Source organism: Phoca vitulina, unplaced genomic scaffold (assembly GCF_004348235.1).
Source record: "Phoca vitulina isolate PV1807 unplaced genomic scaffold, GSC_HSeal_1.0 scaffold12, whole genome shotgun sequence".
NCBI classification, from domain to species: Eukaryota; Metazoa; Chordata; class Mammalia; order Carnivora; family Phocidae; genus Phoca; species Phoca vitulina.
The window spans coordinates 4,221,933-4,248,857 of record NW_022589715.1 but is presented as its reverse complement, the minus strand read 5'-3'; the positions used below and the strand labels follow the sequence as shown (position 1 = coordinate 4,248,857).

Below are 26,925 nucleotides of genomic sequence, written 5' to 3'. Positions count from 1 at the left end.
GCAATTACAGGTGGTTATTAGCCCACTGTAGGATATGCTGTGAAGCCTCAGTTATTCATAATTAAAAGAAATGTCCATTTTATAAATTTCTCAGTTTAAGAAGTAGTTATTGAGTATCTGAGATTGCAAAGCAGTAATTCAGGGTTTGAATAATGAGTGACATAAAAGTTCCTGCCTTCATGGAGCTGTTAATCCGATTAGGGAACTAAAGGTAAAATATACATTCCGTAGGACAGTTCAGTTTTCTTAACCTTAATCAGGCAAATTATATTGCCTAATAGTGGTCTTTAGAAATAAATAAATCTATCTTTTGATTGCTAAACCACAGATCCTTGACCAGGTACTATCTATATCTGGTTCACTATTTTTTTCCCACAATCTGGCACAGTGTTTCTAGCCCTTAAACATTTCTTCAACACATTATTGTAAAATTTTTTTCAAGTTGTGAACCTAGGACAGATTACTGTTTTAATATAACTGAAGAAAAATACCTCATTAAACACCCTTTAATTCACAATTCATAACTTTCAGTTAGCCCTGTGCATTTAAAAATGCTTTGCTTGGGACACCTGGGAGGCTCAGTCGATTAAGCATCCTACTCATGATTTCAGCTCAGGTCATGATCTCAGGATTGTGGGATCGAGCCCCACATTCAGGCTCCGCATTCAGTGGGGAGTCTGAGATTCTGTCCCTCTACCTTTCTCCCATTTGCTTTCTCTCTCTCTTTCTCGCTCTCTCAAATAAATAAATAAATCTTTTAAAAAAATAACAATTTAATGAATAGAGAATAATCAGTAATTTATATTTAAAGAATATATATTAAATATTTTATAAAATCAGTAAAAGTAAATTCACAAATGGTTATAGTTTTCATTGTTTATAATAGCTTTTACTTAGCATACCATTTTTATTTTTTTATTTTTAAAAATTTTTTACTTAAATTTTAATTAACATACAGTTCAATTGTGGTTTCAGGAGTAGAATTCAGTGATTCTCATCACGACAAGTGCCCTCATCACGACAAGTGCCCTCCTTAATACCCATCACCCCTCTAGCCCATCCCCCACCCACCATCTTCCATCACCCCTCAGTTTGTTCTGCATTGTTAAAAGTCTTCTACAATTTGTTTCCCTCTCTCCTTTTCTACCCCTTCCTATATGTTTATCTGGGTTTTTTTAATTCCACATATGAGTGAGATTATATGGTATTTGTCTTTCTCTGACTGACTTATTTCACTTAGCATGATACACTCTAGCTCCATCCACATCAAGCAAACCATTTTTGTTTTTTTATTTTTAAAGATTTTTACTTATTTATTTGAGAGAGAGAGAGAACGCACAACCAGGGGGAAGAGCAGAGGGAGAGAGACAAGCAGACTCTGTGATGTGAGCGCAGAGCCCATCTTGGGGCTCAGTCCCATGACCCTGAGATCATGACCCGAGCTGAAATCAAGAGTTGGGTGCCTAACCAACTGAGCCACCCAGGTGCCCCAAGCAAAGCATTTTTAAATGCAGAGGGCTAACTGAAAGTTATGAATTGTGAATTAAAGGTGTTTAAATTAATGAGGTATTTTTCTTCAGTTATATTAAAACAGTAATCTGTCCTAGGTTCACAACTTGAAAAATATTTGTACAATAATATGTTGAAGAAATGTTTAAGGGCTAGAAACACTGTGCCAGATTGTGGGAAAAAAATAGTGAACCAGATATGGATAGTACCTGGTCAAGGATCTGTGGTTTAGCAATCAAAAGATACAGTTCCTGCATTTCGAAGTCCAGAAATAGCTAAAAATAACGAGGTCCATAATGAAAATTACAGTCTGGGGATGCCTGGGTGGCTCCGTCGGTTGGACATCTGCCTTCGGCTCAGGTCATGATCCCAGGGTCCTGGGATTGAGCCCCACATCGGGCTCCTTGCTCAGCGGGGAGCCTGCTTCTCCCTCTGCCTTGCCGCTCTCTCTCCCTCTCTCTCTGGCAAATAAATTAAATAAAATCTTGAAAAAAAGAGAAAATTACAGTCTATAATGTATTAATCTATTCTGTTATTATATATTATATATATTTTAGTCTATTTTTAAAATTTAAATTCAATTAATTAACATACAGTATATTATTAGTGTCAGAGGTAGAGTTTAGTGATTCATCAGTTGCATATAACCCAGTGCTCATTACATCAAGTGCCTTCCTTAAGGCCCATCACCCAGTTACTCCATCCTCCCACCTGCCTCCCCTCCAGCAACCCTAAGTTTGTTCCCTATAGTTAAGAGTCTCTTATGATTTGTCTCCCTCTCTGATTTCATCTTATAGTCTATTAATGCACAATGAATGCAAAAAAGGTGAGGAAGTTTTACTGTCATGTAAAGGTTATTAATCTTAAGGTCATAGATTAACCATTTGATTTTTTAAAAATCTTAAAAGCAAAATTAAATACATGTTAAATACATTTCAGTTCTATTGAAAGGTCAGGGAAGAGGGCAGCAAAGCTAACAGGAACTTTGAGGAGCATCTCAGTAAGGAATTCTAAAGCCAGTTTCCTTATGGATCTGCTTTCTGGTCAGTAATTCGACAATGTTGCTATCCATATATTGCAGCACTTGAGGTAGCAACAATAATATTGAAGTAACAATAATGGCCGCTGACACTGAGTGCATGTGTATTGTGGGAAGCATTGTGCTCTGTTCTTTATGTGAATTGACTTTTTAATCACCACAGTACTCTGAGATAGTCCCTTATCCCTCTCAGCAGAAGGAGAACTGGAGACTTGGGTTAGTGGAGTGGCTTGCCCAGTGTCATGTAGCTGATGTGACTGGTAGAGTTGCGATTGGAAGCCACGTGCCTTTCTGGGGAGCCAGTGCTTTGGTACACTGTGCTTTGCTGCTGCTTGCTCAAGTTAGGGCTATTCCTGGACGCAGGCAGAATACCTCCGCGCATACTTCAGTACCGCCTTGATGTCACTAAACAGTGTTCTCAGTCACTTCAGTGTTTAGTTACACTGCTGTTCTGCTAAGAAGTAGTTACGTACAGAGCTTTTAACACCCAGGCATCAACTGGTGCAAATACTGGTATAAAAATGTCAGTTGTAGAAATCAAAAAAGTTTTGTCACAACTTAATTCACCCACATCAAACACATGATTCTGTGTTTCCAGAAGCAGTAGTGAATGATACTAGTGGTGAAAACAAATCTGGAGCAGCAGACATTGCAGCAAGCCAGCATGTGATGGTCTGTGCCCTCCAAGAACTCGGGAGCCTGGTACAGAGCCTGAATGCTACTGCATCCCCTCTTATTCAGGAAGCATCTATAGGTATGATAATTCACTTATTTGCTGGGATTCTTTTTACCATTTAAAAAAAAGTCATAAGTGTGATTGATATTTAACTCCTGGTTAGTTACTTCCCATTATAATGAGTAGTTTTCAGATGATTTGTTAACAAAGTTCAGTTTTATTTAAGTTAAGATTCACTGGGTTTGTGAATGTTGAATAAATGGTGAAATAAAGGTTGGGGAGACAAAGTCACAGTAGTTTGTTTCTAATAATTGGCTAAAATTTGTTGAATACACATTTAATTTTTACATCAACCTTTATATTTTTGGGGGATGTAATTATACATGTTTTTTTTTTTTGTAGAAAGTGTTCCTTTAAAATCCTCTACTATTTCTGAGATAATGTATTGTGTTTTGGCAAAGTTCTGAAAGTATTTGGGTAAAACCATAATGATTATGATTTTAATCATGTTACACATATTCTTCTTGTTCATGAAATCATTGGACTTTATTAAAGAGGCATTTTTTGGTGTATTTCTCTTTAGGACTTTTGGAAACCGTGACTTCAGTGCTTCTTCATCCAAGTATGGCTGCCCGGCTTGCCGCCGCCTGGTGTTTGCGCTGTGTGGCCGTGGCTTTACCATTCCAGCTGACGCCGTTTCTAGACAGGTGCGCAGAACGGCTCAACAACTTGAAAACTTCACCGGAAGCTGTTAGCGGATACAGCTTTGCAATGGCTGCTTTGTTAGGTGGAGTTCATCAGTGTCCGTTGGGCATTCCTCATGCCAAGGGAAAGGTATGACAGAGACCGTGGAATTATAAGTGCTGTCATGTGGGCTTTAGTCTTCATTGGAACACCTTCTGTGTTTAATGTTGAGCTGGGTGATCAAACAACAGTTTTACTATAGTAATATAAAAAACAGTGTTCTGCCAATATGGAGTTGACAGACCCTAATTACAATTTGATATTTAATTCTGCATAGGAATAGTAGATTTTGTCGGGTGTAGTATCATTTTATTTTAGAGAAAAAAAACTTTACAGTAATTATGTGGAAATCAGAGCTTTTCTTTCAGCTTTTAGAGATAAAAATTCATATTGCTGTATTCAAAGATATCAGGAGTATATGTTATTGCATTTAGCATTTTGATAATAATAATAGTTGAAGGGTTTTATGAGTCAGTTTCTTTCTACTATACCTGCTAATACTATTATGGTTTTTTTCTCAAGAATATTGTTTATGTAAATATTATTTGCAACCTTGCATATGTAGATTCTTTCTGGGACATTAGGCCCAGATCCATTCGTTCTTAAGAGTTCTGTAGCTACTGCTCGAATCTCAGCTTCCGTCTCCTTTTGTTGTTCGACTGCCTCCTCTCTGATTATCCTGCCTGCAGTCTTTCTCCCATCTCCCCATACCACTTCCATGTTTCACATTAGCTCAGAGACCCTTCGGGACTACCCAGTGCTCAGAGAATAAACATAATCCCCTCTGTCTGGTAAACTGGCACCTCTGCAATTTGCCTTCTTTCTACCCATTCATTCTCATTTCCCACTGCTCTATTTAGACTAGTCATCTTGCTTTCTTCTCATTCCTTTTTCAGCCTTCATGCCTTTGTTCGTACATTAGAATCTCGTCCCCCTTCTTGGTCACCTGTACCAAACTTATCCATTTGTTTGAAGGCCCAATTAGAGTGTCATTTCTTTCATGCAGTCTCCTCAGAGCTACTCCATCTAGGATAACCTTCCCCTTTGCAGACCACGACTACATCTGTCTTACTATTTTGTCATTTAATCATGTGCTGCTTGTTACTTCCCGTTTTCCCTGTGACAGATTCTCTAATAAGACTGTAGGTGCCATAAGATTAGCTTAATGGCAGAAACATAATGGGAGTTCAACAAATCTTCGAATATAGGATAACAGTACTACCAATAATAGCATTTATTAAGTGGTTGCATGGACCAGCACTCTTCTGAGTGCTTTGCTGTATTAACTTATTTAATGCTTCCTGGAGTGAGGTTGGCATTCCTGTTATACCTGTTTTACCAGTGAGGGAACTGAGGCAGGGAAGTTAAGTTATCCCAGGTCAGAAAGCCAGGAAATGACAAAGCTGGGATATGAACCCAGGCAGTCTGGCTCTGGAGCTCTCTCTTAACCACTGTGCTCTGTGGGGTCTCCTCAGAGACAGGCGTGCAATCAGGATTGAGCAGCCCTTGATGTTGCCTCTTTTAAGACATGTTAACAGCAACAACAAAAAAGGACAACTTTTTTTTTTTTAACTAAGCACACTAGCTATGTATTTTCTTATTTGATTTCTTTAACTTGTTTCAGTTAAAATCCAATTTTAAACTTCTCTTGCAGATGGTAGTTAGTATTGCTGAAGATCTCTTACGAACTGCTGCCCAAAATAGCAGGCTGTCTTTACAGCGTACCCAGGCTGGATGGCTTTTACTTGGAGCACTTATGACTTTAGGTATAGTTATATTTGAGTAGGATCTTGTCTAACTGTATAACTGTCAGTAGACGATAAAGAAAGTTTAATTTAAAAGTATTAAACTTCACATTCTAGACTGTGAATGACATGAGAAAATTGGTGAAGGTGTTTTTCCTCTCATTTGGGAGTGGATTCCTATTTTTGGTAATTTCTGCTTAAGTACATTTAATGAGAAATTTGTTAACAAAGTTTCACCTTTACTATCAGAATAGGCCTGGTCTAACTAATTGGCTTAGTGTTAACCAAATGAGATAAGAGTATGGGGGCACATTCCATCCCCAGAGTGATGTGAGTGACATGATTTTGGTAGGGTGGTAATAAAGTCACATTTAAATGGTCTTTTTGGTGCTGCTTTTCTGGGGTTACCATTCTGCATTTCACTTTCCTAAGTGCTGTGACAAATCTGAGATACAGGCAAAGTTTAGCACTGTACACAGAACAGAAAGACATGTTGTTCTGGCGATGAGATGTGTCTACTTTTTAGTTCATGTGTGTGTGTGCTCTACAGAATCACTCACCACTTTGAGCGTCTACCTTTTGGAAGGTATACTTTGCCCTAGTTTTCTAAAGAAAATAAAAAGTGCTAACTTTTCCAGAAATTTATGTTAAATACGTTACATGGTATGTTAAAGGAGTTCCTTAGAATGTAAATTCTTAGTTCTAAACATACCGCTCCTCCATAAAACAAAATTAGCCATATCAGTTGCCCCCCAAATAGAGGAATATATAGACGTATGTGTGTGGGACTGGGTGTCTATGTTTATATACATGTATATTTATAGAAAAGATGTCATAAGCTGTGTCCCAGATGTATTTCATTATTGATAATACATAAGCCACCATTCTGAATATAGTTGGGTAATTTCTTTTAAAGTACTTGTTATGGATTTACGTTTGGCTGCTAAAAATGTTGATACTTTGTAGGTGAGTTTCATTATGCTTTAATAGATATGTTAAGAAACATTTTGAGGTCGGGGGAGGAGGAGGTGGAGGACGGTGGTCAAAAGGTACAGCCTTGCAGTTCTGAGCTGAGTAAATACAGGGGTGTGGTGTGCGGCACGGTGGCTGCAGATCACACTGCTGTGTGACAGACAGGAGAGCTGCTAAGAGGGTCAATCCTGAGAGTTCTCGTCACAAGGAGAAAATTTAAAAAAAATTTTTTTTCATTTTATTGTGTCTATGTGAGATGATGAGTGTTGGCTGCACCTGTCATGGTACTCATTTTACAATTATTTATAACCCAAACCATCATGCTGTACGCCTTAAACTTATACAGCGATATATGTCAATTATTTCTCAATCAAACTGGAAAATAAAAGACGCACGTTGAAAATCTTACATTACAGATAAAGATAGAGTGAAACGATGGGTATTGTTAAAGCCTGTGTGGGGCTCTTTGACTTTTGTTTGTAATGTATGGTTTATATATGTGGTTTATATGTATGGTTTCGCATTCTCGTTTTCTCCAATAGGACCATCTGTTGTTCGTTATCATCTGCCCAAGATGTTGTTACTGTGGCGAAATGTTTTTCCCCGTTCTCTAAAGGAATTGGAGGCTGAGAAGGCCCGAGGCGATTCTTTTACCTGGCAGGTAACATTGGAAGGTCGTGCCGGAGCTTTATGTGGTAAGAACTGAAAGGATTGTACTCTCAGAATATTATTTTATTACTAAAATATTTGTGAGGGGAAGGAAAATAACTACTTCAAATTTTTATTTTAATGTGTAATAATAAATTCATAGACTTGTAGATTTAGAGAGAAACTTTATAAATAACCTGTGCCAGTTTGCTAATTTTGCAATGGAAATGAAGCTGAGACTCTCAAAAGGAGGTTAGCATTAGTGGTAAGATGAGAGCCAGAGCCCAGTTATTGATTCCCAGTTACAGCAGTTGTCCACCTGTCAGAGAGGCACAGGCCACCACGTAAACAGCCCGGTAGGTATTCAAAGGAAGAAGAAACTCACGGTCTCCAAGGTCACTGAGTTGACAGTACGTCTTTTCATAATGGACAGACAGCCAGCATTATCAAATCTGCAAATGTTGATGCATTTTTTCCAGACATCAGTGTCATGAAAATCATGAGTAAAGTTGTTTTTGTTTAGAAGTCGGCAACTTACAGGAAAGGCTCAAGTTTGGTTTCCTTTGGGAACTAGAATTACCCTGGGTGACTCTATTCTTTTTTGATTTATCTCAGAGTGAAAAGTGCTTCTTTTTCCAAATTGTGGGAAACGGATATACACTAAAGCATAAGGGTGGCAGGGCAAGGGGTCTGTTTTGTTCCCACACATCTAAGAGCTGTTTTTGTCTTAGTTCTGTAGCTAAAGGGGCAGCAAAGATGTTCCTTCTATCTGAGCTATTTTGTGCACTCTTGGTTCTGTCTTGAAACTGCTTTCTTTGTAGTTGTCTGAATTTAGTGATGTTACAAGACCTTTGATTTCCCACTCACAGAAATCTCCCTAACAGATATCTTCCCTCCGTCCACCTTTCTTCTAGACTTTTCTAATGATTTTTCTCTAAGTTGCAGTTAGTTCTTCTTTTGGTTTGACCTGATTTCAGAACCTTATATTGTATAATAATGGAGAAATACAGGTATCTTTATATAATTCTATAATTTTATTTTCACAAAAGCTATCTTAAATCTGTTCTTTTAAATATTTTATCTAGCAATGAGGAGTTTTGTTGCACATTGCCCCGAGCTCCTAACTGAAGATGTGATTAGAAAATTGATGACCCCTATTGAATGTGCCATGACTATGATGTCACAGTAAGTAAGCAGTTATGACAAGGTAACATCCAATTTTGCATATTTATAAATAGTCATGTTTTGTATTTCCCTCTAATGTCATATATGAAACATGTAAAACTTTACTGTTTTAAAATGACCTTAAAAATTATAGTAATGTGCTATGGTGAGCACTGTGAATTGTGCAAGACTGTTGAATCACAGACCTGTACCTCTGAAACAAATAATACATTATATGTTAAAAAAAAAAAAAAGAAGAAGAAGATAGCAGGAGCGGAAGAATGAAGCGGGGGAAATCGGAGGGGGAGACAAACCATGAGAGACTATGGACTCTGAAAAACAAACTGAGGGTTCTAAAGGGGAGGGGGCTGGGGGGATGGGTTAGCCTGGTGATGGGTATTAAAGAGGGCATGTTCTGCATGCAGCACTGGGTGTTATACGCAAACAATGAATCATGGAACACTACATCAAAAACTAACGATGTAATGTATGGTGATTAACATAACATAATAATAAAATAAAATAAAATTATAGTAATGGTATGGGTTGAAATAAAATTGTGTTTTATAGTGTTCCAGTAAAGGCCACAGAATAAACTAAAATGAAAATGTAATACCAATGTATTTTGACAGTTCATTGATACATTGCTGAAAATGTTTTAAGTAACACTTATTCTAGTAAGCTGATACCAACTATACTTTTGATATTTTAGCATTCCGTCTGTAATTAAAGCCCATGGAGCTCATCTGAAAGCCAGTGCTGCAATGGTCCGTTTAAGACTTTATGATATCTTGGCTTTGTTACCTCCAAAAACTTATGAAGGTAAATAAAGTTTACAGTATCTAATAAAAATTCTTCAGTATACCTTTCCAGTTCTTCACCGTATTACAGAATTCTGACCAAGGCTCTCCCCTGACTTTGCAGAGGAAGACAACCATGTTACTTTTCTTCATATAGAGAAGCTAACACTTGTTGAGCACTTACTGTGTTCTGGGTCTGTTCTAATCTCTTTACATGTATTATCTCCTTTGACTCTAACCACAACTTTATGAGGTAATTCAGCCATATTTTACACATGAAGAGCCTCGGGTACAGAGAGGTAAGGTAACTTCCCCAAGTCTGAGATCTAGTAAGTGGCAGAGCTTGGATTCAAACCCAGCTGGTTCAGCTTTAAAGTCTGTGCTTTTATTTACTTTTTAAAGATTTTTACTTACTTATTTGAGAGGGAGAGAGAGAGCACAGGCGGGGGAGAGGCAGAGGGAGAAGCAGACTCCCTGCTGAGCAGGGAGCCCAATGTGGGGCTGGATCCCAGAACCCTGGGATCATGACCTGAGCTGAAGGCAGACGCTTAACCAACTGAGCTACCCAGGCGCTCCTCTATGCTTTTAATTATTACCCTAAACTGCTTCATATAATATATAATTCTTATAATATAGACAATAATTTAGGAATCTTGACAGAGAATAATAATGTACTTTGCAGATATCAAATATTATATAAAATGCTAATATTAAAATAAGCCATTGATTTGTCTTCAGTTCAGCCATGCCCAAGAATTCTGATGTGCTCTGGTTCAGTGTTTGCACATCACTGGGTAATTAATTAATAATTGTATCATATTTAATATATTTAAATAGATATTTAAAGCATTAAAATATATTTAATATATTTAAATTCATTAAATTTAAATGTGAATATTTAATATAAATATTTCCTGAGTATTTTTGTTACTTTAAATAATTTGGGCTAAAAGGCATAATACAATAATAAAAATGAAAGTACTGTTATTGTATGTTAAAACTAGCATTAAAATATTTAGTATAGATTTTTTTAAAAAGAGAACAGGGACTTAATTATTTTATCCCTTTAGAACATGTTGCTTCTTTTTGTGGGCAATGATTGTAATTTTCATAAAAATTATTCTTTCACGTCTGATCTGAAGTTCTGTTTTTTAGGATCTTTCAACGCACTTCTTAGAGAACTGGTAGCAGAATTCACTTTGACTGACAATTCAGCCAACACAACTACTTCCCTCCTCAGATCCCTCTGCCATTATGATGACAGTGTTCTTCTAGGTTCCTGGCTTCAAGAAACTGATCATAAATCAATTGAAGACCAGGTAGCAAACCATACAGGGAATTTAAATACAAATTCATCAAAAGCAATGGTGTTATTATACATTGTCATTTAAAAAGAAAATATTGAAGACTAAAGTTTAATTTTATTTTGGCTTTCTTAGACATTTAAAGATAGCTTCCTGATGGTAGATAAATAGTGAAAAAAGGTAAATTCCTTCTGCTCTTTTAAAAAAGAGTTACTACAGCTTCTTTTAATGAATTTTTTGTGGGTTTAAGTTACTCCTGATATTGTTTGGCTTGCACATTTTAAGGTGGGCAGTATAAAAATGTTTTAGAATGAATGAGCATTTTCTTAAAATTATACAAGGTGTTACTGATGGCTTTGTTTCATGGCCAAATCATATTTTTATGTATTTAAAAATTTTGTGATTCAATCATTCTTGTAGTTTTTTTGTTGGAAATTTTCAGATTCAGTCATTCTTGGTTTTTTTGTTGATACTGGTACCTTTTTTCCTTCCTCTCATTCTGTTCTTCTGGACTAATACTCATTCAAGTAGATTTTGAATGATTTTTATGTCATTCTTTTTGTAGCTCCAGCCAAACAGTGCATCTGGAAGTGGGGCTCTGGAGCATGATCCATCCTCCATTTACTTACGAATCCCTGCTGGAGAAGCTGTGCCTGGTCCTCTTCCTCTTGGGGTTTCAGTCATTGATGCTTCCGTGGCTCTTTTTGGTGTAGTGTTTCCTCATGTTTCTTATAAACACCGGTTAGTATAAAGTCAATCGGGTAATTTTAGTTAAATATAAATTATACCAGAGGAGTGGTGGTTAGTGGGATGTGTTAAGGAGGTGATGGGGATTGAGGAGTGCGCTTGTTGTGAGGAACACCGGGTGTTGTATGGAAGTGTTGAATCACTATATTGTACACCTGAAACTAATATTACACTGTAAGTTAACTAACTGGAATTTAAATAAAATCTTTAAAAATAAGTAAATAAAATAAATTTAAAAATTTTAAAGTATTTAACGTAAATAAAGTTATCAGGAAAAAATATATACATATAAATTATATTCAAACAATAGGTTCCCATCCCAGTTACCTACAATAAGGTGAATTACTACTTAAACATAGGCTTATAAATTTAATAACATAAGTGACACGTACATGATGGAAAAAAATTACATGAAAATTCCACATAATTTGAAATTGTTCTTAAGATTTGGCTCTGTGTACTAGCGTCTGGTACCATTGTATTGTGGACTATGTCTTAAACGGCAAGATTTTCATTTCAGTAGTTCATTTGACAGCTTATAAGTAGGCTTTCACTATATCTTTAACGAGGAATCATTAAATCAGTTTGCTTAAGTCTTTTGATTTTGTTACTGAAGAAGTTAATGAGTGAGAAGTCTACTCTCTAATAACATTTGTCTTTCGATTTGAGTCTGAACTTGGGAAACTAAAATAACTGGTTGTTTTTCTAAGAGGAGCATTTTGGTTTGCTGTATTCTTTGTACACAGACACTCTCCCTAACTTTAGTGGGCATTTTGTCTATTTATGGTGGTTTTCTCAAAAGGAAAAGTGAAAATGACTTAGTGTAAGATACTTTCAGGTAACTTGTTTAACAAAATATGCTTTTAGGGGCACTTGGCTGGCTCAGTCAGTGGAGTGTGTGACTCTTGATCTTGGGGTTGTGAGATCAAGCCCCACGTTGGGTGTAGAAATTACTTAAAAATAAAAAATCTTAAAAATTATATATGTGGGGCGCCTGGGTGGCTCAGATGGTTAAGCGTCTGCCTTCGGCTCAGGTCATGATCCCAGGGTCCTGGGATCGAGTCCCGCATCGGGCTCCCTGCTAGGCGGCGAGCCTGCTTCTTCCTCTGCCTCTGCCTCTCTCTCTCTGACTTTCATGAATAAATAAATAAAACATTTATAAAAAAAAAAAAAAAATTATATATGTGTGTGTGTGTGTGTATGCTTATTTATTTATTAATTTTTTATTTTTAAAGATTTTGTTTTCAAGGAATTTCTATATCCTCAAACTCACAACCCCAAGATCAAGAGTCACATGTTCTTCGGACTGAGCCAGCCAGGTGCCTCCCCCCCAAAAATAAAAAACATGCTTTTAAAACATTGTTATATTTGTATATAAAAGATAACATAAATATAAAAGATAACAAGTGTTATCTTTAAAAATGTGTAGGTTACTTGATAATTGCTTTTTAATTTGAGAAGAAAAATTTCAGTGTGAAATTTTACTTTACCCAGATATCTTTAAGAACATTTGGTTGCCACATAAATGTTGAAGAACATTAAAGGTGGAAGAATCTCATAAAGCATCTAATTTAATGTCCTTGTTTTAAATCCAAGGAAATCCAGGTCCAAGAGTTTGTGGTTTGCCCAAAGTTATATAGCTAGTTATGAGAGCTGTAACTAGAATCCAGGATTATCTTAACTATTTTAAATCACTTGTGTACAAGGTGAACTATGAATAAATAAATTCTATTAAAAATATAATAATACCTTAAATATCCAGTGATGGAGGAATGAATGAATCAATTATGGAAAGTTGACAGGCTAGAATTTTTTTTTTTTTAAAGATTTATTTATTTGACAGAGAGAGACACAGCGAGAGAGGGAACACAAGCAGAGGGAAAGTGGGAGAGGGAGAAGCAGGCTTCCCGCTGAGCAGGGAGCCCGATGCGGGGCTCGATCCCAGGACCCTGGGACCATGGCCTGAGCCGAAGGCAGACGCTTAACGATTGAGCCACACAGGAGCCACTAGAATATTTTTTACATAGACAATGTTTTGATATCAGAAAATACTCCTTATAAAATGTTAAATAAGAAAAGTAAAATAAAAAGCAAGAAGTGATCCCAGTTTAGTATTTTAAAATACATAAAAATGTACATGTGTATACCAATACATATGTATATGTGAATACGTAAGAAAAGACCTGAAAGGAAATGATTATACCTGAGGTTAAGAGTAGTTATTTTTGGCCAGTAACTTTTTGTTACTAGTCTCCAAATTAAATGAAATGACTATTTTATAATAAAGAAAAAACATTTTTTAAATAAGTCACTTTAAAAGGTTATGTACTTGAGGTCAGTTATAGGCAAATGATGCTTAACAGTAGTGTTGGAGACATGTGTCTCTTCTTATGTGTGTGCTTGATAGCAGTGTGAATAATGCGCTGCTTCCTCATCCATAGAAGATGTGGATCTATGTCACAGCAAGTGTTAAAGTCGTCAGTTTTAACCCCCAGTAACTCTAACTGGAGTTCCTACTGGAGACTAGATGATTTCTTCCTCTGATTTTGAAGAATGCTTTGACTTGAGACCTATGGCCTATTATACATTGAGCTTAAATCCTTATAGTGACCTTAAGGGAGATACTGGTTTCCTACTTTAGTTCATAGTTATTTTAGTACTAAATCCAACTTCCCAGCATTCCTTTGCCCATCCCATTTATTTTCAGAATCTGAAATGATCTCATTCTCTTTTATCCGAGTAGTCTCAAATGGCTGTGATTTTTTTTTTTTTGCTGCCTCATTTAAATAATTTGAAATAATAAAAAAAATTCATTTTTGATTTCCTACATTAAAAAAAATTACCAAAGCTAAATTTTTTTCAAAATCTCCCAGTTAGCTTTTGAGAATAGGACATGAGGTACTATTTTCTTCCATGTGAGAATATTTTGAAAGAAGAAAAAAATTATGCCACATTTTAAAATTTTCAACTTAAAAAAAGATGCATAGTTAGTGACTATTATTCTATTCAAGAAACCTTGAGCACCTACTATATGCCAGTCACTTTGTTAGATGCTGAGGTTAACGTTAAAGAACATTATGACCTTGAAGTTATGACCTTATTTTGTTAATTGAAACTTAATATTTAGTTGCTTGCTTTGTTCCAGTTAAAAACCACATGTCCCTATATCAATTCAGGAGGAGGAGATCTGGTTTGAACCAGCTGCAGGAATGAAATAGAAATGAAACAGCATGGGATATTATTTGTTAAACACTTAGCTATTGCTCTTACTTCTGTTTTCTGAGCCATATTTGAATAAAAAGTATTGCTAATGTTATCTTTATTCTATGATTATAGATTACAAATGTTGGATCACTTTGCTGAATGTGTTAAACAAGCCAAAGGTGTCCGCCAACAGGCTGTGCAGCTTAATATTTTTACTGCTGTTCTTAGTGCACTAAAGGTATTTACTTTTAAAACATAAGTATTCTCAACTAAGATTTTTAATTAATGCCTTTACTAAGGCAGGTATTTCTAGACCGTTTTGATGATTATATGTGTATCCCTTGATAACTATGTTTTTATATTAGTTTAATTAAATTATTAGAAACGATTTATTAGGCTCATTGTAATTAAATAGTGTTCTATATTTTAATAATGTTCAAGTTCATGTTTCGATGTGACCTTTCAGATTTTACAAGTGCTGGAAAGTTCTTTCAGAATTTTCAAAGATGTCTAATGCAATCTGATACTCTACTGAAGGTTAACCAGATAAAGCTTAAGTTCAATTTGTGGTTTAGACCATAAATCAGGAGAGGCTATGTTGTATAGCTGAAAGAAGGCTGCATTTAGAGACTGTGTTCTGGTTTAGCTCTCATTTAGGTTTATGTCTTGTGCAGTTCCTTTAACCTTTTGAGCCTCAGTTTCTACATGTATGAAGTGAAATAACAAATATTTTGCCTATCTCTCAGAGTTCATGCACTGTTCTGTGCAGGCTGTGGCCTCTCATGATGTATTTGAAAACTTTTTATATTGCTCAGCACTAAGCTTATTATAAGGTTTTACTTGTAAAAGGAAATGGCAAGAAGTACAGGTGTTTAAATGGGCATGAATTAAATCATGTTTTGTAAACATCAGGGAAAAGGGACATAGGCATTGATTATAGAAATGTAAGTTTGTATCGTTTATATATAACTGTTAGTATATGCCCTATTTAGAGACCATCAGCTAATACCAACATCTGAATTTTTTAAAAAAATAGTCATGGTCTCTCTTAGTGTTTGGAAGGCTAGTGTACCAACTGTAATATTGGTCCAAGTACACTTTTCTTCATAGATTCGCTCACTAATGCCTCTGTTGTAGTTAACATTTCCCTCAGCACCATGAGTTGGATTTTTGGTCTCAAGTAAGTTAAGTTCCATGACAGTAAGTGTACCTAGAACAGAGATATTAACATTTAATATGATGAACAAACTGTATCAATATTCAGTTACTGATATTTTTACCCATTTTATCTTTTTATATATTGAATGTACTCTTGATGACATAATTATCTTCTCTGAAATTTTTATATAAACAAATCAAAGTTTCATAATCATCAGACCTTTTCCTTACTTAAAATTCTAATGATAAATGTCAATCAGTTGAATGACAGTTGATTTAATAGTACAGTGTCCTTTACATATAAAAACAATTTTTGAGCATTTGTCTTTGGATAGAGACACTTCCAGGGATTGTTCATTTTAGGGCTGATTGACTATAACTATGTTATATATCATGTTCTGAATCATGTTTAGGAAAGTGATTACTGTCAGTTTAACAGGTATTGATCTAGGCGTAGTATATACAGGTGAAAGATGGTTGAGGAAGAGGCAGGGGTGGGTAATGGGTAAAATAGGTGAAGGGGATTAAGAGATACAAACTTACAGTTATAAAGTAAATAGGTCACAGGAATGCAGCATGGGGAATATAGTTAATAATAGTGTAATAATATTGTACAGTGACACGTGGTGACTACACTTATGATGAGCATAGCTTAATGCATAAAATTGTCCAATCACTGTGTTACAACTGAAATAAATGTTGTATGTCAACTATACTTCAATTAAAAAAAGGATGGTTGATATATGCGCCCCTATTTTATAGCAGCATTATTTATAATAGCAAGATATGGAAGCAGCCCAAACGCCCATCGATAGATGAATGGATAAAGAAGAGGTGGTATATATATATATACATATATATATATATATATATATATATATATATATGCAATGGAATATTATTCATCCATAAAAAGGAATAAAATCTTGCCATTTGCAATGACATGGATGGAGCTAGAGTATAATGCTAAGTGAAATAAGTCAGAGAAAGACAAATACTATATGATTTCACTGATATGTGAAGTTTAAGAAACAAAACAAATGAGCAAAGGGGAAAAAGAGAGAGCTAAACCAAGAAACAAACTCTTTAACTATTGAGAGCAAACTGGTTATCAGAGGGGAGGTGGGTGGGTGGATGGGTGAAATAGGTGATGGGGATTAAGGAGTGCATTTGTCATGATGAGCGCTGGGTGACTGACATAATATAATAAAATTAAAAAAAAAATTTGAGCTCATTATCAACAACAACAAAAAATAAAATAAAAACTTTTAAAAATTAAAAAATAAAAAGCTGGTTAAAAAAAGTGGGTGAAGTGGGTATATTTACAAAGATTGCAGCACATTTTTTAAAAATTTAATGTGAATTTTGAATTGCCTTTTTTTTTTAAATAACCGTAGGGCCTGGCTGAAAACAAAAGTACTTTAGGACCTGAGGAAGTTCGTAAATCTGCTCTGACACTGGTTATGGGTGCTCTGGACAACCCAAACCCCATCTTACGATGTGCAGCAGGGGAAGCTCTTGGAAGAATGGCTCAGGTGGTTGGGGAAGCAACCTTCATTGCTAGAATGGCCCAATATAGCTTTGACAAGTAAGTGGGTCTCTTTACTGACAAGTAAGTTTCTCTTAGAGGCAAAGATGTCTTTTTAAGTAATCAATAATTATAGTAATTGGATGATATGTTTTCCACATAGTATAGCATATGACAAAATTTTGTGTTTTTTTTAATAATCTTAATTTTTTTATAATCTTTTTAGTTCAGTAATTGTTTAAACTCTAGGATCTGGAGAAGTCATAATATTATAGATACTTTCAGTGTGGTGAGGTTTCAGCCTTTGAATGTTACATAATGGAATCAAGAGGACTGTTAATAGGACTTCTCTCAGTTAGTTATATGTATTCTGCTCTGAAGAGGTGCTCTGGTAGTCCCTTTCTCTTATCTCTGCCCCCCCCCACATTGTACTTTTTTATTAATTAGTCACTTTTTGTAATAAGCCATTCTTTTCCTAACTGCCAGCAAGTTTATCATCTCTTAAATTATCCCTGAAACAGGGGAAAAGTTAGTGTTAGATTTTAAAGATTTCTTTGCATATTAATTAAAAAGAGGATCTCAGAGTTCCAAATAAGTATGATTAAGATGATGCAGTTATTAATTACTCTTGGTTGTTAATCAAGTACTTAAGTAGAGAAGTTGAAAATCAGGTGTGGTCAAGAACTGATACTTGAGTTATGTAAATTAACTATTTTTAACAATTGTATATTTTACGAGTACTAATTATACCAAACTAGGCCGTAATCTTTAGTGAGAGAGGTCGGGGGGAAGCAATGGTGGTGAAGCAGTAGTTTTGAAGAAAAAGTATTTCTGAATTCTTGGTTATCTGAGAATGGTTTTCGCTGTCTTCAAACATGCACAGCAGTTTGTCTGGTTATAGGATAATGCCCCCAGTGTATTGTTTGAATCACTAAGGGTAGTATGAGCAAGCAGAAGATAAAATATTCCCGGATACTTGTCTTCTGCGGGATGACTTCTGCCATTTTCTAGCAACAGATTAGTTTTGCTTTTCCAAGTATGTCATTGATTCTGAAATCAACTTTGGTTAAAGATGTTTTTAAATACACAACCAATCTTACCTTTTAATGGTTTGTGCTCTGTTAATAATAGGTAAAATTAGAGTGTATTTGTTTGGAAAACTCCAGAGTGGTCATTTTGTTTTTTAGTTCAAGGAGTTTTAATTTACAAGTATTTCCAATACCTGTAGGAGTATTTTTTTTTAGTTATTCTGGTGAAACACAAAGACCTTCATTCATATTCATACCTGTCTGGTTAATGGTTTGCAAGTATTTTCAGTGCCTAGTTTCATTAGCTTTTCCAAATAATTGATTATGATTTGAAGTTAATTATTACATGCGTTTTAAGTTACCCATTTTTCACAATTCATCTGATACTAGAATTTGTTGTTTTTTTTTTTTTTTTTTTTAAAGATTTTATTTATTTATTTGACAGAGAGAGAGGCAGCGAGAGAGGGAACACAAGCAAGGGGAGTGTGAGAGGGAGAAGCAGGCTTCCCGCGGAGCAGGGAGCCCGATGCGGGGCTCAATCCCAGGACCCTGGGATCATGACCTGAGCTGAAGGCAGACGCTTAACGACTGAGCCACCCAGGCGCCCCACTAGAATTTGTTATAAATTCTCTACAAACATCATAATTAATTGGCAGCGCTTTTTGTTTTTTGTTTTTTTTATTTAAATTCAATTAGCCAATATACATTTTTTCTTTGTTTTATACTACTGTATAAAGTAATGGTACATTTAAAAATCTGTGGTATCTTAGGGTCACTTGGGTGGCTCAGTTGGTTAAGCATCCAACTCTTGATCTCAGCTCAGGTCTTGATCTCAGTGTCATGAGTTCAAGCCCCACATTGGGCTCCACACTGGGCATGGAGACTACTTAAAAAAATAAATAGGGGCATGTGGGTGGCTTAGTTGGTTAAGCCTCCAGCTCTTGGTTTGAACTCAGGTCATAATCTCAAGGTCTTGAGATCAAGCCTCTACTTGGGCTCCCTGCTCAGTGGGGAGTCTGCTTCCCCTCTCTCTCTCTTTCTCTCTCTCCCTTTGCCCCTCCCCCTGCTTGTGCACACACTCTCTCTCTCTAAAATGAATAAATAAATCTTTAAATAAAAGTAAAAATAAAGATCTGTGGTATCTTAGATTAGCTTGAAAAAGTTTCAATGTCCTCCTGTCTCATAGTAGAATGTTTTCATCTACACTGTCTTTTGTTGATTTAATATGTGACTATGAAAGGCCAAAAGTATTTATACATATAGATCTGTCAGCTATATTTACACACTAAAATCTTATGCCATCTTAGCATTTAGACAGGAATCATTCTCTTAAACCATTCTAGTTAACAGGGAGTTGCTTCAACCGCTTAAGACCTAGTTCAGAAGGAAATAAAAATCATTACTGGTTGAATTTGTTTCCATTCAAACTGAAAATCACTTTGAGACCCCTGGGAAGTATATATTCTTATAGCTTAGATTATTTACTCTATTGAATAGATGATTATCACTGAGAGAATTGGCTCAGCTTTTTATCTCACTGAAATATTACCTTTTGAAAAGTACCAACATGAAGGCAGTTTTGTCATCTGTGTAATGCTTTAGAATTCACAAGATTACATTCATTCTTAACTTCTTTCATTCCCCAAAATGACTGCTATGGAGAAACTGAGTCATAGAGAGATAGAGGTTATTTATCCAAGGCTGTAATATGTTAGAAATACTGCTAAGAATAGACTTAGTTTACTTCCTTCATTACTACATTTCTTCATATCTGTTTTGTGACAGCACTTGGGATTTTTCTTTCTTCACCATAGGCAAACTGACCAGCCAGAGTCTTGGTGATAGATTTTCATCTCTTGGCTTTGTTTTACTTTTATGGGTTTAACAGAAATTTGGTTATGGATGGCTTACTGAGAGTTGTAATACAGTTCTGAAAATTCAACCAAAGTTTCTCTCTAGACATCTTTGTTACTGTAGGTGCTCCGTTCTTAGTGATATTTTATCCTGTTTTCTTTTTTTTATCCTGTTTTCTAATAGTAACTGACTATGTTGGTACATGATTATGAGTGACATTATGAGTCGTAGTATTTTATAGCTTAAAAAGTGTTGTTACGTATGTTCTTCTATTTGACCTTTTCCATTGTCCAAAATGAGGTTTAGAGGTTCTGTTTTAAACTCTCTACATTGCTACTTGCATATGAATAAAATAATGAAATCTATTCTTTCAAATAAACATTAAAAATATATACAGGACTTGCACTGCCAGTCATGGTGGAAGAACAGGGGCTGGCTTTTTGCTGCTGTCTTAAACAACTAGGAAACCAGATAAAATAATTGAAACAATGGTTTTCAGACATTGGGCAATAGCCAGCATAGAGCAGTGATCCCTGAGAAATGGGAACACTGAGAAAGGGGAACACTATAATTGCTCCAGATTTCTGCCTAGAAAGAGTTTCCAGGCTGAAATGCAGGGATAGGAAACCCAAACCTAACTGAGTTAAGGAGAAAGAAGTTGGAGTTTGGGGAGGTCAACATAGCTAGAATGTGTGGAATAGAATATATGAGAGGAGAGAGCTGCACGGAAAGAGAGCTATGAGCAGAGGAGTCATCTCAAGTCTTTGGCTGAGTGCTGCTATGTGCAGAAGGAAACTGCCCAAGACCAGGAAAAAAAAAAACAAAACAGAAAAGAATAGGTGAATAGGTGGACAGAATATGAAACAGTCCCCAGGGCTCACACAGGATTGAGAATAGTTCCTACTGTCCAGATTGGAAAGACCTAAAATGGAATCTTAGAAGGATATTGCCTTAGTACTGAAGGCAATATTGACCCACTCTAAAACAATTTAAAAGCAAGCCTTGAAAGGATCAAACAGATTCTAATTAATAAGTACATTCCAGAACAAAGCCCGATAGTATTTAAAGAAACACAACAAGTGTAGCACCTAATATCGTAAAATGTATAGTACCCACTATCCAGTCCAAACTAATCAAATGTGTAAGGAAGCAGGAAAGTAAGATCTATTACCAGGAGAATATATCAGTCTTTGGAAATAGGCCCAGAAATGGAAGGGATGATGGAATTAGCAATGAAGAATACTGAAAAATATGCTCCATATTTTTAAGGAAGTATAAGAAAAGCCCAAGCGTGATGAAAAAAATGAAATTCATAAAATAACCCAGGGGAAACTTCTAGAAATGTAAAATATTTCAAATGAAAAAAATACATTGGTTGGGATTAACAGAAGATTAGACATTGCAGTAGGAAAAAAAGTGATGTTGAAGATGGAAATAGAAACTATTCCAAATGAAGCACAGAAAAAAAAGACTGGGGGAAAAAATGAACAGAAGTCTCAGTGACTTCTAGAACAATGTCAAGCTTACATTCAGATAATTGAAATCTTAGAAGTAAGGGTAGGTCAAAAATTACTTGAAGAAATAGTAGACAAAAATTTTCAACTTTGATGACAACTATAAATTTACAAATCAAAAAGCATATGATAATCAAATTCCTTAAAGCCAGTGATAAAAAGAACATCATAAAAGCAGCCAGTGGGGAAAAGACATCATGCAGAGGAACAAAGGTAACAGTTTTAGCAGGCTTCTGATCATAAACTGTGCAAGCAGAAAACAGTAGAGTGACCTAGAACTTTATACCCAGTGAAAATGCTTTTCAAAACCAAAGTTTTAATAAAGACTTTAAGACTGTGAAAAGTTGGGAAATTCATTGCTTACAAGGTATACTATAAGAAATGTCAAAAGAAGCCTTTTGCACACACACAAAAAAGATGATACGAGATGGAAATTTGGATGTAAATATAGAAGTGAAGAGTGCCAAAAGTAGTAGCTATGTGGATAAATATAAAGACTTATTCTTTTATAAGTCTATTTTTAAATGACCTATTATTTTTTTCTCATTAATTTCTTTTTTATTGTTGTTTAGTTTTTATTTCGTAATTATAAACTTAACTCTGCAATCCAGCTAGACTTGGAGGGGAATAAGGAAAATATGGATCTCATAGAACTGCAGTGAGAGCACAAAGATTATAGGATATTTTGAACAGATGGGGGTGAAGGGGTGCTCTCCTGAGCTACAGAAGTAATGGACTGGTAGTTAAGATAAAACACAAGTCAAATTTATTAGATTTGTCCACAGTCAGCAATGGTGATCTTTTTGCTGGTCTTGCCATTCCTGGACCCAAAGCACTCTATGGCTTCCACAATATTCATGCCCTCTTTCACTTGCCAGAGACCACAGCCTTGCCATCCAACCACTCACTCTTGGCAGTGCAGATGAAAAAACTGGGAACTGTTTGTGTTGGGTCCAGCATTTGTCATGGGCAAGATGCCAGGACCCATATGCTTCAGGATAAAATTTTCATCATCATATTTCTCCCCACAGATGGACTTGCCACCAGTGCCATTATGGCATGTGAAGTTACCACCCTGGCACATAAATCCCTGAATAATCCTGTGAAAGCAGGAAGCTGTATAACCAAATCCTTTCTCTCCGGTGCTCAGAGCATGAAAGTTTTCTCTTGTCTTTGAAACTTTGTCTGCAAAACAGCTCAAAGATGTGACCCAAGGGCTCACCAAGCATGGCAATGTTGTACACGGTAGGGTTGACCATGGCTGGGTGGCATGGGCAGCTCCTGGGCAGCGGAGTCTGCAAGCTATTTTTATTCTCATTTTCAAATGCCTTGGAAAGATAATTGACTCTTTAATGCAAATATAATAACATATGGTAGGATTTTAATATGTAGAGAAGTAAAATACCTGACAACAGCACAGAGAATGGGAAGAGGAAATGGTACTATGTACTGTGTATAATATACATGAAAGAATATGATAATTCTTTGAAGGTAGATCATAAAGACTTAGAAATGTATATTATAGGGGCACCTGGGTGGCTCATTCAGTTAAGTGTCTGCCTTCAGCTCAGGTCATGATCCCAGGGTCCTGGGATTGAGCCCCATGTGGAGCACCCTGCTCAGCAGGGAGCCTGCTTCTCCTTCTTCCCCTCCTCCATGCTTGTGCTCTCTCTCACTCTCTCTCAAATAAATCTTTTAAAAATACATATATTATAAACTCCAGAGATTATACTAAAAAATAATAATGTATAATTAATAAACCAATAGTGGAGATAAAATGGAATCATAAAAAATACTAAATCCAAAAGAAGACAGAAAGAGGGAAAAGGGAACAAACTGATGTGACAAATAGAGCACAAATAGCAATATGGTAGACTTAAACCCAACCATGCCGATAATAGCATTAAATGTAAATGGTCTAAACATTACAAGTAAAAGTTAGGGTTTGTCAGATTAAATAAAAACAAGATCAGGCACCGGGGTGGCTCAGTCGGTTAAGTGTCTGCCTTCAGCTCAGATCGTGAACCCAGGGTCCTGGGATCAAGTCCCACATCAGGCTCCCTGCTCAGCAGGGAATCTGCTCCTGCCTCTCCCTCTCCCTCTGCCCCTTCCCCGGCTTGTGCTCTCTCTTGCTCACTCTCTCTCTCTCAAATAAATAAATAAAATCTTTAAAATCAAGAAAGAAATAAAAGCAAGATCTAGGGGCTTCTGGTTGGCTCAGTCCATTAAGTGTTCAACTCTTGATTTCAGCTCAGGTCATGATCTCAGAGTCCTGGGATTGAGCCCCATGTCAGGCTCCCTGCTTAGTGGGGAGTTTGCTTCTCCTCCCTCTGCCCCTCTACCTCCCCTTGCCCGCAATCATGCTCTCTCGCTCTCTCTCAAATAAAAAATAAAATAAAAAAACAAACAAGATCTAACTATATGCTGTCTACAAGAAACCCCTTTAACTAAAAGACAGAGAGAGGTTAAAAGTAAAAGGATAGGAATAATATAGCATGAAAACACTAATCCAAAGGAAGCTGAAGTGGCTCTGTTATTATTAGAAAAAGTAGATTTTGTAACAAAGATTGTTATCAGAATAAATGAGTGATTTCATAATGATAAAAGGATGTATTCCTCAAGAATACATAGCAATTCTCTATGTTTATGTATCTTATGATATAGTTTTAAAATACATGGAACAAGGAGCCACCTGGGTGGCTCGGTGGGTTAAGCGTCTGCCTTCAGCTCAGGTCATGATCTTAGGGTCCTGGGATCAAGCCCTGCGTCGGGCTCCCTGCTCAGCGGGAGCCTGCTTCTCCCTCTCCCTCTGCTCCTCCTTGCCAGCTCGTTCTCCCTCAAATAAATAAATAAAATCTTTAAAAAAATAAAATAAAATACATGGAACAAAACCTAATAGAAGTGAAAGTCCATAATTATAGGAGATTCAGCATTCCTCTCTCAGTAATTGATAGAACAGATGCTCCCAAATTATTAAAAATATAGATTTTACCAATACAATCATCTAATTTGGCCTAATTGACATTTATAGAATACTTTACCCAAAAGCAGCAGAATATACATTCTGTCTTTCCTTTATTTCTTATTTAGTCAGTTGAAGGGTTTATCAGTGTTATGGTTCTTTTAAAAAAAACAGCTTTTGTTTCATTGAGTTTCTCCATTTTTTTGTTTTCTCTTCCACTGGTTTCTGCTTTACCCTTATAACTTGCTTCATTATGCTTTTTTTTGGTTCAGTTTGCTTTTCTCTTTCTAGGTTCTAAAGGTGGAAGTTTAGATAATTGATTTAAAACCTTTCTTCTTTCCTAATATTAGAATTTTAATGCTATAAATTCACCTTAAAACATACTTTAGCTGCATCCCATAAATTCTGATATGTTTTATTTCCATTTATTGGAATTAATTATCTGTCTTGGTAAATGTTCTATGTTTACTTGAAAAGAATTAAAATTGGTGAATTTTATTGTATATATCTCAGTAAAGCCTATTTTCAAAAATTAATATACAATATCTCCTTTTTATATTTTTTAGTTCATTAGATATATTTCACAGAGAAAAGGACTGATGCATTTTAAAGAGGTTCAAATCATAATTATAGAAAATTTCTTAAGTGAAAGTTAACATTTTCTTTAATTCTATGACTAGAGTTACCCTGTTTTTTATATTTTTAAAACCAGTTATAGGGGCGCCTGGGTGGCTCAGTTGGTTAAGCGACTGCCTTCGGCTCAGGTCATGATCCTGGAGTCCCTGGATCGAGTCCCGCATCGGGCTCCCTGCTCGGCGGGGAGCCTGCTTCTCCCTCTGACCCTTCCCCCTCTCATGTGCTCTCTCTCTCTCTCTCTCTCATTCTCTCTGTCTCAAATAAATAAATAAAATCTTTAAAAAATAAAAATAAAAAATAAAACCAGTTATAAAAACAATTCTTTTATTTAAAACACCAATAATAAAAATATTTTTCAAATGATTCTTGACTTTTCAAGGAATAATGTTTAAAACTGAGAAGTTGTGATTCTTCTTTCACATTTTCTTTAAAATAAAAATAGGCTTTATTCCATGAAATATGTCACTTTCACCAACCATTGTCATTAATCTCTAACTCTTGGTAGGGAGTGGAAAAAGAAGTAATCATAACTGTAGTCTTTTCCGATTTCCATAGGGAAATAGAAAAACCAATTTCTGAAGCATAACTTTTTTTCAGGTTGAAATCAGCCCGCGATGTTGTATCCAGAACTGGGCATTCATTGGCTCTGGGCTGCTTGCATCGCTATGTTGGTGGTATCGGCTCAGGACAACATCTAAAAACCAGTGTCAGCATTTTATTGGCTCTAGCACAAGATGGAACATCCTCTGAAGTTCAGGTATAATGTTGATTTTTTTCTTTATTATGAAATTTTTAAATAATATTTTTAGGACTATTAGTTGTTGTTAAATAGTAATGATTCTGATAATTTGTTCAAAAAATGTATTAGAGTCTTTCTCTGTCATTTTATTTTATGAGTCTTACTTATAAAAATGTAGAACAGGATTTTGTATTTTAACCTAATCTTAAATCTACCTTACTCTGGGAACTTAATCCATTCATATATATTTCTTGAAGCATAGTTTCTTTTTATTACTTACTGTCTTTTGTACTTGTTTTCTCTTTTTTTTTTTTTTTTTGCATTTCCTTACATTTGCTAAATTGATTAAGTTTCTTTTAATGACCATCTCTCTCTCTTCCCACTTATATACCATCCCAGGTCCAATGTTTTTGGTTGAATCTTCAAGTCTCCTCCTGGAATTTTTTGTTTGTTTGTTTCTCCTTAAACATTTTATATACAATGAAATATAACTGCAATGAAAGGCAAGAGGTTCACTTGTGTGAAGATATACTGTGCTCTTGATTTGCCACCTCACATTGATACACCTAAAAATATTAAGAGTATATGAATCTAGTAACATTCAATTTTTACTGACTTCGTATTGGGAATGCAAATTGGGAAAAGAGACAAATTGATTTAGCATTAGGGCCTATCATTAGTTTATTAATAAGTTCCTTCACAGTTAGATAAGAGACAGTAAATCCATCAGAGGATTCTAGTCTACAGGCTTAGTTTGTCTTTGACTTCTTGGTAAAAGTTTCCAGCTGTGTAAAGCCCAAAACTCCCAAAAAGGTTAGAAACAAAAATCAAGTAAGCTTATCCCTTAAGGGATAAGGTGCTACACTGCTTTTTAAAAAATTCTATTTTCACAGTGGACTAGAAGAACATTTTACCTAAAAAGTTGCTGCTTTATTTTATTTTTTTAATTTAATT

At 35.6% G+C, this 26,925-nt stretch overlaps 1 protein-coding gene across 1 annotated transcript in view; it reads left to right on the top strand.

Moving 5' to 3' along the window:
- HEATR5B (HEAT repeat containing 5B) overlaps positions 1 to 26,925 on the top strand; it is a 109,433-nt gene that overhangs the window by 16,985 nt on the left and 65,523 nt on the right. The window contains exons 9-19 of the mRNA XM_032410292.1: positions 3,147 to 3,302; positions 3,808 to 4,058; positions 5,623 to 5,734; positions 7,228 to 7,380; positions 8,419 to 8,518; positions 9,210 to 9,319; positions 10,453 to 10,616; positions 11,167 to 11,342; positions 14,685 to 14,790; positions 17,108 to 17,298; positions 25,830 to 25,989. Coding sequence (XP_032266183.1) covers positions 3,147 to 3,302; positions 3,808 to 4,058; positions 5,623 to 5,734; positions 7,228 to 7,380; positions 8,419 to 8,518; positions 9,210 to 9,319; positions 10,453 to 10,616; positions 11,167 to 11,342; positions 14,685 to 14,790; positions 17,108 to 17,298; positions 25,830 to 25,989 — 1,679 coding nt within the window. The remainder of the gene's footprint in view (positions 1 to 3,146; positions 3,303 to 3,807; positions 4,059 to 5,622; positions 5,735 to 7,227; positions 7,381 to 8,418; positions 8,519 to 9,209; positions 9,320 to 10,452; positions 10,617 to 11,166; positions 11,343 to 14,684; positions 14,791 to 17,107; positions 17,299 to 25,829; positions 25,990 to 26,925) is intronic.